Genomic DNA, 14633 nt, shown 5'->3' with positions numbered 1-14633 from the left:
ATGGCCGAGGCGGCCACAGGACGTCATTGCCGGCGGGGAGGGGCGAGCGGGAGGCAGTCTCCGCCTGGCGGGGATTGGCCCCTCGCGCGCCCCGTCCGCCGCTCCGCTCTCATGGCAACGGGCGGGGAGCGGGGGCGGCGGCCGGGCCCAGGCAGCGCCGCGGGATGGAGCCGGCCGGGGCCCCGCCGCCGGGCTGCGCCCCGGCCCGGGAGGCGGAGGAGCCCCCGGGGTCCCCGGCCCTCCCCGCCCAGGAGCCGCAGGGCGGCCAGCCCGCCGGGGCCGGGCGGGAGCGGGCTGGCCGCGGTGCCGGCGCTGAGGGCCTGGGGGGCAGGGGGCGGCGGGCGGCGGGCCGGCGCGGCGGGGAGGAGGGGGCCCGCGGCGCCCGGCGGCCCCGCGTCACGGTGGACAGCTCCAAGGCCAAGACCTCGCTGGAGGCGCTGAAGATCAGCCTGCGGCAGCTCCGCTGGCGGGAGGTGAGTTCCGGCCCGGGCCGCGGGAGCGCCGGGGCCGCCTTCCCCTTCCCGCCTGCCCCCCGGCTCCGGTGCCTCGGGGGCTGCCTCTGGCAGAGCGCTTCCCCTTCCCCCTCCTGCCCCGGCCTGCCCGAAGCGGGCGGCCGCGGGCTCGTCCCGGCCGGTGCCGCGGCCCCGGGGCGGTGTGTGGTGAGGGGGCACGTCCGGAGGCGGCCCCGTTCGTGCCCGGGAGGCCATCGCCAGTTACGCGAGCCAGACCAGGGGCGGTCGGGTACTGCGCTTCAGGGCCGAAACCGAGCCCTGCGAAGGGCAAGAGAGAAGCCTGCGCTGTGTAGGAGTGCTTGGCGCCTTGTGTCCGTCTGCGTTTCTGTCCTTCCACCCTTCCCTCGCAGTGTGGGTGCGTGGAATAGCGCTGGTGACAGCGGGCAAAGCGGCGGGACCTGGCGGGCAGCTCTGATCCGAGGGCAGAGCTCCGCGTCGCGGGTTGGCTCGGAGGCACCCGGAGAGCGTTGTGTGTGAATGAAATCACGCTGCAGCCCCTGACAGAGCACGCGTAACGGGCTGCAGCCTGTTAGCTGGGGCTGTTTAGCTCTAGCCTGTCACGTACGCTTCGTTAGGGCCTTCAGTATCATGTGTAGCAGGGGAATGTTCTGGCGCGCTTTTCCGGCAGCTCGAGTCCTGCGTTTTCTCTGTGCTGTGGGACGAGTTCAGCGTCTGCCTGGTTCTGCTGAACTGGAGTCGGGGCAATATGGGGGCTGGCACAAAAGCGTCACGTTGGAGCTCCTTCTTTGAATCCTGAAGAGATTTCTAATGTATACTTCTTATAGATGCCAAATTGTTCTCAGATCGTAAAGGTTTCTTTCCATAATAACTTTATAAATGGCTTTATAGAAGTTGTGGTGGCTTCTAAGAGCTTTTCGAGGAACGTCTGTAAGAAAAAGGGTAATTGGAACCCGTTTGGGAGAGGGAAGCTGGAGGGGACGTGAAGTGGAAGGGTAAAACCTGAGGACGAACTGTGGAGCTCAGGTTCAGCAGCTGACCTGTGGCTCCTGCTCCACTTTACAAAGCTGCCGTTGGGATGCCCGCTCACAGGATGCAAATATTTCTGTGCTGATGCTTTTTTAACAAAATTTGTATGGACTTGGAGTAGACAGTAGACTCTGTGTTGTTTCTAACCTGTGAGTTAAATGCTACAAAATTATTTTCTGGAGGATTGAGTGACAATAAATATTACCTGTGTTTAGTCATAATGTCTTAAATACCTAATACCCCGAAGACATACACACTTCTTGCCAGGAAGAGTAATTCTTTCTCATTCTCTGTCTTTTTATAAAAATTTTATTTCAACATTTTTGTTATTTAAATCCAGTGGGAGAATTTCAAAATCTCATTGCACGAAAGCTCCAGTGCTCAACTCCCACTTTTATGGCAAAATAGCAATGAAATACCAGAGGTGTGACATTAAAACTTCTCGGCAGCCTTGCTCTGTGTTTTACTCGGTGACAAACAGAGCAAGGGGGACCTCACACTCAATTTTTCCGTTCTTATGGCTAAGTTTTATGTTCAGAGTGCCTGGTGCCATTCCAGTGAGTGTTACTGAGTCGAGGAGTTAAGTTAGCCTCGCAGATTACGTAGGTAATGAGCCATATTTACTGGCTAATTTTGTCTTTTCTGTTTCCTGAGCTCTTATTGTTTTGTGTGTCTTGTCCCCTGGATTCTCTGCGCTTGGTATTCTGTCCTACAAATTGACTTGTTTCACATGGCCTTGTTCCTCTCTGGAATATCTGCCCTGCATTGTCAGTGCTCTCCTTCCTGCTCTGCGTCCCGCAACCGCTTTTGGCTTTGCTTCATCTTTCTTTGCTTTCTGTCTCCCTCAGTATCCTTCCTGCTCCATCCATTAGTTCAGTTGGTATTTTTCATTTAGTCTGTTGCTTCCCCTTCTGGCCACTTCATACTCTTAATAAAGAAGAGTCCAAATACGGAATTTTGTGCCGTTTGACTGTACCATCTAGGTGGCTAGGAATTAATTCTGTGTACGCAAGTCACTGTAATGTATTTCTCTAAATTTTTCAGCTTATTATAGTAAGGAGATTACTATGTGAATGTAACACTATGTATTGTTAATAAAGTATTTTATCAATGTATATGGGTCAAATCAGTTTTCTCTCTTTTTTTTTTTCCCTACATCTTGAAGGTGGAACAAGTGTTGAAAGGGGAGCCAGTGTTAGCTATGACTCTTAACTAGTACTGTTTGCACTGGGGAAACTAAGAAGCTGAAAGTCTTCTAGGATGGGAGTAAGACAAACTGTTGACTTCAGGCTAGCAGAGCAGACTTCAGTAGACACGGGATCAGTAAGCAAGATCTTATCTAGATTTGAAGAGAAAAATAAACAACATTAAGAAGAGGAATTCAAGGAAAAATCTTTGAATCAAGATGCATATGATTTTGAAAGCTTCCCCTTTCAAATGTTTAGAAAAATAGCACTGAAGTATTTGCTGAACAGCTATCGTGGAAGTAGTGTCACTGTTGCAGCAGGACCAGCAGAGGGAACACATACGTTGTTTCTTGCAGGATCCATAAAAATGATGTAAATAAATCTTAGAAGTGGTAATGAAATGCATATATTTAAATACTGATGTTTTAGGGGCGGGTGTTCTACTGTTGGCCCTTGCATAACACTTTTGAATGTGATTGAATCTTGGGCTTTGATTTAGTGTGTTTGATCCTTGTCCCTCACTACTTTTACACTTTCTCCCATTGCTGCTTTTGCTTTGCTGCTGTTCTGCTCTGTGCTTGCTGCTGGATGTGTTGGCCTGAATACTTCGTTGGGTGAGAGACTTTATGACAGGCTCTTTAAAGTGGGCTCCTTTTTATCGATAACTTTGGCTGTCTAGGGGATGGCATTACTGCAGTGTTACATAGGCTTTTGTTTTGCTTTGTTTTTTATTGTAAATTGTGTGTTCTGAAGTCTTGCTGTAGTTACCCTGACTTGTTGGAAGAGTTTTGTTTTGGCAATAATCTGGCACTGCAAGATGCTCACTGGTAGTTTGTAGAAGTAAGACATAATGCACTGTGTGATTACAGAGTTGTCTGCATGGTAGTAGTTCATTTTAGTAAATTATCATACACTAAAAGACAAAAAAAAGGAAACATGGCTAATACTGGTGCACAGTTTATTCTATGACACTAGCACAGGAGGAAGAGGTGAGAGAGTTCCAACGAGCATTTTGACTATTGAGATTCTGTTATCGGAAGCAAAAGACAGAAAAACCGCCTTTGTGGTTTTTTCTTTTAGTTGTGGGAATTGTGACTAAATTAAATTATCAACCATGACAGCCCTGTCTGGGGTAAGGCACAGGGGTGGACGCTTTCAAGGCATTGCGGAATTTTAATGTGCGTGGCAGTGAAGCAATTACTCCCGTCACTAGATTGGGCGATCTGATTTAGTGTGTCAGATTCTTTAAATGAACATGATATGCCAAATGAAATAATGGGCACAAATTGAGCTTGCATCCTGCGTTTATTCATCACCTAATAAATTATTTCTTTGGCTAGCTTTCAATTACCAGGAAAATGGAAGCAGCAGATGTCTCGGGCATCAAATATCCCAGCATTAAGCGTTTCATTTGTCTCGCTGTTCAGTAGCTGCACGGAGGCGTAGAAATAGGTTGAAATTTTATGCTAGGGAAAGCTGACTAGAAGACAAGAGTCATTTAGCTTGTCATGAAACATGATGGAACAGACTGACGTGACCCGTGAGACAATTTAAATTATTGGCCTCCCGTCGAAAGGTAGAAGTGACCTGTCAGACCAGTTTGACTGTGATCGATTACTGATAGCGTCAAAGTTGTGAAAACAGTTCTATTCTTTGTGCCTCCTGTTCGGTTTTTTTTTTATTCTTTCTGAATAAAAAAAGATTTAAAATAAATCCTTCGAAGAGTTAGTGAATTGATTGCAACCTGACAGCTGTTTGCAGTGCCTGATGCGAGGGCCAGGCTCTCGGGCGTCCGGCACGCGGTGGCCGGGACGGCTGGGTCGTGCTTGCAGCCGGCGTCCCCCCGCGGCTCCGAGACCCCGGGCTGGGAGCCCCTTGGCTTCGGCACCGGCTGGCACCAGGGAGCTGCAGACAGAAGGTGTATGAGAACAGAGGCTGCTTCACGTGTCGACCTTGCTTTGAGCTAGTCCCCTGCGCCCGGAGCTGGGGAGGTGGCGGAAAGGCCCCTGCTACCATTTTCATTTCGATCTGCTTGGCACTGCCGGAGGGAGGCAAAGAATCGAACGTGTCTGGTCCTTTCCAAACACCACTCTTATGTAAAAGGATAGCGTGGATGAGAAAGAATCCTTCCCGGCTCATTCAGGAGGTGAGTTTGATCCCGTTGTTGGATAGATCCAAATAATCCTGATTTCTCAGGAGCGGGGAAGTTGCCGTGCTCTCGGAATCGCTGATGTGGGGGTGCAGCGCTTCCATTTTCCACTCCGGAGCTGCTCGCGCTTCGTCTGTTGTGAAATGATTTCTGTGCGGTGTTTGTAAAGTGCTTGGATACCCTCTGTAGATGAAAGGTGTTATATAAATGCAAATTTCATTCCTTTCACTTGAATTTCATTTAATAAATAAATAAGTTGCTCAGGTTTTAGTGGGAAGGGCGCTCTGAGACTGAACACTGCATCTGTATTCTGGATACACCTGTGGAGAGAGGTGAAGGCCGCTGATTGTCTTTCAGAGCCTAACAGAATTAATTTTCACTTGTACAAAAACAGGTTTTGCAGGCTGAATAATAATGAAATAAGTGGAGAATCCGCTGGCTCCATTAAATTGGGTATCTCATCCCTCGGAGTACGGAAACAGAAAGGATATATTGCTCAATTAGCATTTTAAATTAATTTTTCAAGGCTATTTACTGAGGAAACTGGAATTTTAATTAAAGTAGCAAATAAAGTAGTTCACTCAAAAGCTTTATGAGATTCTTTTTTTCTGTCATATTGAAAAAAAAATCCAGTGCTTAAAGGAATGTTTTAAAGCAAGAAAAATGACATTTGGAACAAGTAGTTTTTGCAGCATGCTGTGGTGCTTTCAAGAAGTAAATGGTCCTGAAGTCTTTGGGTGAGGAGGGTGGTAGATATTTCATCCACGTGTCCTAAAAATGCAGTGGTCAGAAGTATAGCGTATTTATTTGAAAAAAGATATAACCTAAAAATAGAAGAGGTTCCTGTGAACATATTGCCTATGTTGTGTAATTAACAGCACCTACATGCAGTTGCAGATAAAAATGGTTTTTTTTGGATTGATAAAAGGGACCGTGTCTAAGAGAACAAGTGTGGGAAAGAAGAGTACCATTTTTACACAAAAGTAATTATTATTATAACACAGATTAAAAATGTTTGCTTTTTAACAGTATCTTTTTCAGTTTTGTTGATACTGCTAATTTGTAGGGCTTTTGTTCTTACTGCTGGTAGCTTTTATTTTTTTTTTTATACCACTTTACTACTATTAGAAACTGTTGCTATCAGTCGTTGGCAGCGCTCTCTCAGAGCTCTTCAGACTGTTTAAAAATGGTTGATCTCCGGTAACAGAATCCTGCATGGTATTCCAATTTATGGTAAAATCTCTTGTGAATGGGAAAACAAGCTCTTAAGTTGTCGGAATGCCTAATATTGTTGAAATAATTGCCTTAGTCCTTAATAGTTTCAATATACAAGCTCAACAAACAATGAAATTATAAGCTTTTCTTTTAAATACAGGCTATTAGTACCAGAAAGGAATCAATACTGTATAAATTAATACTTATAACTGAATATATAAAAATGAATAATACAGTTATGTCACTTAAATATTTTGCTTTGAATATCCATTTTAATTTTACTGCAGCTTGGACACCAGTGTAAATCAGCTTGCTCAGAAAGTGCTTTGCAGTTACAGCTTACTATTCATTTACAACAGTATTGCTACCGACGTGTATTCCCTGAAATCAAGCCCTGGGGAGCAGAGGCGTTTCCCACCCATGCTGGCCGGGGCGCCCGCGGAGATGCCGCATGGCCAGGGGAAGGGCCAGCGCGGGCACGGGCGCCAGCCGGGAAGGGGGTCTGGGGTACCAAGCTGCGGGGGGGGGGAGCGCGGGGTACGGAGCCTCAGCGTCAAATGGTGGCTTTTTTAAGAATAGGAGTTGATGTAGTAACTGCCAGTAGTGCCAATTCCTCATCACCTCTGGTGCTTTTTTCCTTTGATGGTTGCTTATCACCCCTTAAACTGGGGAGGAAGAAAAAAAACCCAAGCCAAAACATTGTCAGAGTTTGTTTGCTTCCCAGCTGTAGCACTTGCTGTGCCTTCATGTGCCGGAATTAAGTGCTGCTTAATGAAATTTTATTCCCTGTAATCCTATTTTAAATTAGAAATGAGTCATGCCTTAATTGTGGTGGATAACAAGCTCGGAGTTTCTCAGTGCAGATCATGCCTCGCAGTCATTTGTTTTTAGTTTCTAGAAGCCTTTCCCAGTTTGTTAATGTCTTGAACCTTACCGCTTGAACTGATAAAATGTTCTTAGTTTGGGAACCAAACTGTAGGGCGTGTATTCTTCGGACAGTCAGAAGACTGTTTTTGAATGGTTTATGCCTAATATGAGCATTTAGAAAAGTAAGGAAAGAATGGGTGTTGCCAGGCTGCTTCAGAACCTGTCTCCTGTCTCTTTTCCAGTTCCCTTTGGGCAGACGCTTGCCGTGCGATATCTATTGGCACGGGGTGTCCTTTCGTGATAACGACATATTCTCAGGTCAAGTCAACAAGTTTCCAGGTACCTTACTTCTGTTTCTAGTTTAAACGAGTGGTTTAACAACACAATTATTTTAACTGTTTCTGTGATTTACTGTTTTCTGTTAATATGAATCATCTGCCCAATCAGCTGATAGTATTTTTAGCATATTATTGTTTTTAGTAGGTGATTCCTGCTTGGGGGGTAAGAATATCAGAATGGGCGTTTCAAGCAACGTCTGAACTGAGATTTGTTCTGGAGAAAGTGTTTTTGATGATAAGAATACTACATGTGTGTGAATTTAGGAAAAATAGAGTGTTAGGCTATAATTTAAGTGAAGTGTGCAATTATTGTATGTTATCTAGCACTGATAACAGTGCTGTGTCTTAGGATTTGGTTTTGATTGAAAGTGGAAAGAATCTGCTTTGTTCCATACTCTGGGCTATCCCAGGGAGGAGCTCGAAGCAGAGCTCCTCGAATGGATTTTTTAATATTGAAGAGTTCATGTCAGCCCTCATCTTATGATGACTCTTCTACTTTTCTAAGCTTCCTTTTTTTCTCGTTTAATCCCTGTTGAGATCTCTCTAAATAAGAGCTAAGAGCTTAGGTATTGACTTATCTAAGCTCTTCACTTCAGATTTATTGCTGCTGCTGGTAAGCTGTGAAAGTAAGAACCCTCAGATAGCAAACTTTGTGCTTTATTTACCCCAACTTTCTCCTGGCTGTGGGAAGTTCACATTCAGGTACCGGATGGTGTAGTTTTCTGGTGGTTGAAATCTGTGTTAGATGAGTGTTACCCTCCTGCGTGGTGAGTGGGTGGCCTGCGCCGCAGTCGAAACCACAGAGTCCTGCAGAATTAGACCTGATTTCCAGGAACATCGCGCTAACTTCATGCTGGGTTTTACTGATTTCTTTCTCTTGAAGAAGAGGTCTTGATACCTCTCTTAGTTACTTATGAGAGATTCGAAGAATCTGAAAGGGTTGGTCCTCAGAAAGATAGAAGCTTTTCCATGAAAACAGCTTTTTAGTCATGTTCCTGGTGGAAATAAGACTTCAGCAAACGTGTTACTTGCTGTCCTCCTTGTACCTTTGGAAATTCCTGGCCAAAATTAGCGGTGCTCGTCAGAGGTTTGCAGTCAGACTACTGAACCCCTGTAGGTCTTGTGGAAATTCGCTGACCATGGAGGACAGAAGTCCACAGATGCTGTTCTCACTGAGAAGGAAGCTGCAGCGTGAACCTCGTAAGCTGTAGTACCTGAAAGCATATAAACAACATGAGAGTAACTCCTAGTGCCCCGACCTTGGGAAAAGCTTCTGCCAGAGCTCGCACGGACCTGGACGTGGCGTGATCCAAGCACGAGATTCAAAGCTGCAGGGAAGCAGCGGAGTTTGGCTGCTCGCGAAATAACCTTTTCTTTCTGATGTAGTCACTTGAACGAATGCAAAGTCAGCCAAAGTGGTTGATTATCTTTAAATCACATTTTTACCTATTCCTGGGATGATAGCAGGCTAGGGCAATAATTTTGGGTTATGGCAAAGCCAGTAGTTACTATTGGACTAAAAATTTCCCTCTGTTATTCTGAGCTGTGTTTAGGGTAACTAATTATTTTTTTTCTAATATGATACAGTAATACATACAATGTGAAATATGTCAGGGGCAGGCTACGGATATTTTGTCAGATTTTAAAATATTTTCAGCTTTATTGGAAGCAGTGACCAGAGTGCTTACCAATACTGTGAGTAACAATACAACAATTTACTTTTAGGATGAGACTTAGTTGCAGATTCTTCATTGCTTTTAGACATTGTCTGTTATATTCCCAGGCATGACGGAGATGGTACGTAAGATTACACTGAGTCGGGCGGTGCGAACAATGCAAGATCTCTTTCCTCTTGAGTACAACTTCTATCCTCGATCCTGGATTCTGCCAGAAGAATTTCCCCTCTTTGTGGATGAGGTAGATTACGTTTACTCTCAGAATAGCAGAACTTGTTGGATATTGTTGCTGTGTTGTTCTTTAGTTTTTCATACCTACCAGATTATTTAAAAATCATACTTGGGTGCTGTGGATGACATCTGTTTCAATTTACCTGAGATCAGACGTAGTCTGGATGAGCTGCTTTTGTTTGTTACTTTCTAGAATAAATTTAGAAACAATTGCATTTCTCTGCAGTGCCAGAAGAGGTGTCTGAAAATTAAACATGGTAGAACCATAAGCCCTTTCCGTGCATATTTTACTGAGTTTAAAAGGGCTGAGGAAGTTCCAGTGCTGTGGAGCGTGGTACTTCACCAGGTTCATGGTCACTGAAGTCTTTTTAGTCCATCTTACCTGTTCTGTCCGAATCCTTTGAAACAGCATTTTGTAGTGTGCGTTGTTAAATATGCTGATATCTTCCTGAATAACTGCTTGTTTGAATCTCTTCTCAGACTGTTGCTTTGTTTAAATATTCAGAATGTAATACAATGCCATTCTTTCAGCTTTTTTTTTTTTTTTAAAAGGTGATGCTGTGTGGTGGTGTTTAGTTCTGTGATTACAAATATTTTTAAAAATATTGTATGTGTTTGCTTTAACCCTGTCTGACTTGCCAAGTGCATTCTTGTATTCTGCAGTATCCTCTGCTTGGAAAAGTGAGAGGGAAAAAGGTATGGACTTTAAAAGACTTCTGTGCTATGTGTTACTTTTTAGATAATTACCATATCCGCAATCCAATTAAATCCATGAACATCTTTTAATATATACTCTACAAGTGTGCTGGGTCGCTGCCACGGCACTGTTAGTAACAGTGAAAATGAATAAAATCCCAGTAGTACTTCAGCCTTCTTGCTTTCGATGTAAGACCAGTTTGTAAAAGGAGTGTAAATGATCCAATCAGTTGAGCTGGGCCAGGTAGATGAGCGCAGATAACTTGGACGTAGACTTCTGGGATGGTGCAGCGGGGTGCTGGCGAGGCCTCTCCTGGGAGCCCTGCCCGTGGCGGGGCGGAGGCGCCGGGGAAGCAGGCGGCGGGGGCAGCGGGGGCTCTGGGGAAGCGGGCAGCGGGGAAGCGGGCGGCGGGGGCGCCGGGGAAGCGGGCAGCGGAGGCGCTGGTGATGCGCGCAGCGGAGGCGCTGGTGATGCGGGCAGCGCGTAGCTGTGGGCTCTGTGGATGGGGTGAAGGCACAGCCCGGCGTGCTGGCAGCAGGTGGCACTGCGAATAAAGACTTGAGCCGTTACTGGAGGGAAAGCGGTGCGGTTTTTGTTCCAAGAATAACAGATGTCCAGTAACACACTCCTAGGAGTTTCCTTTGCATATGTTCTTCCATCTGTGTTTGAGAAAAGCGTAGTTCGTGTTATCAAACATTGTATTTTGTGTTGTAAGAATTTATGTTCTACTTAACACAAGTTTGTAATATAACCCCTGCAAAACAAAAAAAAAACACAAACCAAAAAAATTCCGAATCCACCGTGAACCGTAACTGGTTCAGAATGCTTTTCGCTTGCAGTTTCACGCGTCCTCAGTGGGAGCTCTCCAGTCTTCTGTGGTGTTTATTTGTGTGTATGTGGTTTATGTTCGCTTTACAACCGAGGGACCCTAGTGCTGCTGAAAATGTCAGCTCTCTGGGACTTCATTTCCAGCTTGTTCACAAAAAAGGTGCAGTACAGCATGTGTGGTGCCTGCGTGGTAGATGTACCCCTGTAGGAACAGGCACACACTTGAATATTTAAATGCCACGTGTACATTTCTGTGAGCAAAAGAGGATTTAGCCACCTCCAGTACTTCTGGGAGTGAAGCTGTATTGTCATGGGCTGCAGCTACGCAGTGTGTGGCTCTAGATGAGTTGTGCTGAAACCTGTCTCACTGCACCTTTGCTATTATTAGTATTCAGGTCCTTTAGGGCATAGTTAATTACCAAAGGTCACAAATTCTGTGGCAGAGTAGGTATAGGTTAGGCTTGAGAAGATGATTTGCTGTCATTTGTAGTAGAGGATTTTGTCGCAAAGCGCTGGACTGAGAAATGAACACCTCTGAGATTCTGCTTGTAGTGGAAACGGCTGCTGAAAGAAGAAACTCCTTGAATTTAAATGAATGTCTCCTCCTGAAGCACTATAACATTTCAAAATAATTTCTCTCTCAAATATTGTTATTGTGCCTTGCTTCTGTAGACGTGACTGTGAACTTTTATCATACATTTGTATCAATAACTAAATCAAATGCTGTCAGCTTTTCCCACTTTCCCCTTTACCTAAATCAGGTAGCAAACACTACAGCTAATCTAATATTTATGTTCTGTGCTTTAAAAGCCAGCAATTGATGAGAAAGCCTCACTCTTGAGTTTGATGTAGAGGAGTTTCATACTGGGAAGTACCAACAAAATGGTAGTTCCCTTTGTGTTGTTTGTATTGAAATGAAATGGTGAGAGGTATTTTTAACAAGGGCTTAAAACTTCATTTTACTAAGTAAATATATATTTAGATATTTTCAATATTAATGTATTTTTTTACCTTCTTAAACTTTCTATACTAACATGTCACCATAACGGAAGATGAATTACAGATAAGCAAATCTCTTAGGTGTGATGGTGATCCCCCCTGCACTAAAGGAGAAGAATCGGTTGGAATCTGTGTGTTAGAATGTATTTCTGATAGGAAATGCCAGTTTCTGAAAACTAACTAGCTTGGGATTCAAACCAGGCCCTTCATTGCTCTCATACTGCCTTCTTTGTGTTGTCTGTGAGGGTGATGAATAGACCTAGTATGATTAATTTTTAATAAGAATCTAATTTGGACAGTCTGATTTCCAGCACAGCGTATTTTTGGTGGTTTAATCAGGTTTTCAGCTTTTGGATACCTCTTAGGCAGAGACATGAATATTCTAGTCTTTGTGCTGTCAAATGTTACAGCCCATGATATGCCTTTTTTCCAGAACACTATATTCATTCAGCCTGAGTTTCCTCATGAAAGGCAAACCTGCATCTGGGTTGGATTTTCATACAGTTAGACACCCTACTCTCCTCTTGCTGTGGCTGTAAATGGTTAACGTGTTTGTGAAGACAGTTTCCTTCTGTCAAGCTAAGTACACAGAAATATCTCATTTCATGTGAACTAATTTTCCGACATGACTGACTTTTCTAAGTCTGGACAAGCCTCCTCATACTGAGAATTTGAAAGAAAATAGTTGAGGGCATTGTGGAGAATTTGAAGATGACTGTCAGAAATTTCCTTGAATATCAGGAAACCATCTGCTATCTTCAAGACAGTCAAGCTGCTAAAAACCAGACAGACTTTGGATTACTATTTCCCCTTTCCCCACCGTCCTGTCTTCCTCTGCCGTGTGCAAGTGTTGGTGGACTGGAAAATGATGGAGAAAATGAATTCCTTTCCAGCTAAATGGAAAGAGTGAAGTGTGAGATCTGTAAGACCAATGATTGTTAAAATGCAGTCTTTCAAAAGCAGGTTGCTGTTGTGTCTGTAGCAGTAGTCCCCAGAAAGCATGATCTGTTTGGAAAAGGTGCTGCTGTAGCAGAGCAGCAGGAGCCCGAGGCACGAACAGCGGACGCGGGAGGCAGCTTGCCCCGGCTGCTTGCAGAGAGCTGCTCTTCGTTACTTGCTGCCCTGGCAGGGCACGACTGGCACTTCGTGTGTACAACTACTCATAGTAAGGTGTGTTTAGTCATGGAGGTGTAGGATTAACCAAATGCCTTTCTGGGATGCTGACTTTAACAGCGGTGAACCGGAGAGACTCCTCTAGTGTGCAGAGTAATGTCCTGTCAGGGGAAGGTTATTCCTTAGTGGTAAAAAGACTAGGGCATAAATCCTCCTTTCCTGCTTTGTGTATCTAGGCCTGCTGATCGACTTGGACCTGTTTGTCCACACGCCGTTTATATGAGCCTGATCTCCATCGTGGCATTTTATCCCTCAAAGTGACCTATTTTGAAGAACGATCTTTCATTGAGTTAGTGTTAGTCTCTTCTTGGGAATGTGAGCTTTGTAGGCAATTTAGGTGGTGTAATTGCTCGCTTCTCTGATGTAAAAAGATTCCCTAATTATTTTCATTTTTTGTTTTTTTGAGAGAGAGAGTTTTGAGTGAATATAAGCTGTTTACAAAAGTGCAGATTGGAGTCCAGCGGTTGGCTATTGGGCCATGTTGAATTCTGACTCACCTTATCCAGCTGGGAATGACATTGGCCTCCAAACATTCCCTGCTAAACGAATGTACCAGTTTAACATGTTCAAAGGCCAAAACAACCTTATTACAATAATCATGTTTTGGACTGCTGACTATTAGCAGTCTGTTCCAGGTGGGTTTATCTAATTTTCTCATAAATAAAGAGATCTGATTCTTTAGGAAAGAAAAATGTCTGTTTCCCTTTTTCGTTTTTTAATTTTTTTGTTTTTACTTCTTCCTGTAACTCCCATTAGTTTGTTAAAACCAAAAACTCCAAAGACATTTATTGTCGCTTCCAAGAAGCTAGGTTCTGGAGATGGCTGTTGTCTGTTACGGTGCCAAGCCCTGTTTATGCCCCAGAGATGAAGCTGCTAATGTCAGTATGTGGAAATGGCAGTGGAACTGAGCAAAAAAATTCAGATTCAATTGCCTTTTGAATTTGAGACATTTGGTTCTAGATCCGAGTTTTAGAACTTTTATTTTTCTTTATATTCTTCTCCCTTTCTGTATAATGATGCAGACCCCTGTCTATTATCCTGTAATTCTCTATAATTCAGTTTTGTGCTTGATCTTACTGAGGCCACATCTGGGATTCTGCAGGACAGTTGGGGTCTGGCAAACCACGGGTACTTCCCCATCACTGTTGTCATAATTGTGGTAGACCATTGCCCTTACACGCCCCGAGAATCTAGGGCACTGTGGAAAAAACCTCACGCTATGGGTATAATGGCTCATACTGTACTCGTGGATATCTACAAAGCAGCGAGAGGACTGGATACGTGAGTGTCGAGGTCCAGGCTGCTGTAAACAATACAGGAATAGGTCATATAGTCCTCCAGCGACATTCTTACCAAGCAGTAACAGTGACTTTAACAAACTGAGATCTTTTGTGGCAAGACACTACAAACAATGGAAAGCAGCTGATACTGAAAGGTACTGGTTTGCTAACCTTTCCTTTTTTTTTTTTTCCCCCCCTCCCTTTTCCTTTTTCTTGCTGTTTCTGTGTCTTGCTGAGCTTTGTACACTGCTCACAGAGTGTTAGCAGGTGTCACAATTTCTTACCTGCTATTTCCTTTGTAGTGGGGGCATCTCCCATCACCTCATACGTACCAAGTTCAATTGTCAACATGTGTCTTTTGGAAAAAATGTTTTCCGGAATGATTCTATTAATCGAATTTGTTAGCGGTAAAGAGTATTTGACGTAGCTTTTTAAGAAGTCTGCAAACCAGAAGCATTTCCCTGTGAAAAAGGGGAATATATCTTCCGTAGTGA

The 14633-nt window shown here is 44.3% G+C and overlaps 1 protein-coding gene across 1 annotated transcript in view; it reads left to right on the top strand.

The window, feature by feature from the left end:
- Positions 1-14633, top strand: part of TTLL11 (tubulin tyrosine ligase like 11) — a 50069-nt gene continuing 35436 nt past the window's right edge. The window contains 4 exon segments of the mRNA XM_075439545.1: positions 1-54; positions 57-473; positions 7160-7256; positions 9039-9172. Of these exon segments, the coding sequence (XP_075295660.1) occupies positions 1-54; positions 57-473; positions 7160-7256; positions 9039-9172 (702 nt within the window).

The sequence above is a fragment of the Opisthocomus hoazin genome, chromosome 19 (genome assembly GCF_030867145.1).
Source record: "Opisthocomus hoazin isolate bOpiHoa1 chromosome 19, bOpiHoa1.hap1, whole genome shotgun sequence".
Classification (NCBI taxonomy): domain Eukaryota; kingdom Metazoa; phylum Chordata; class Aves; order Opisthocomiformes; family Opisthocomidae; genus Opisthocomus; species Opisthocomus hoazin.
The sequence above is the reverse complement of the archived record's forward strand: the minus strand, read 5'-3'. Positions and strand labels throughout refer to the sequence as shown.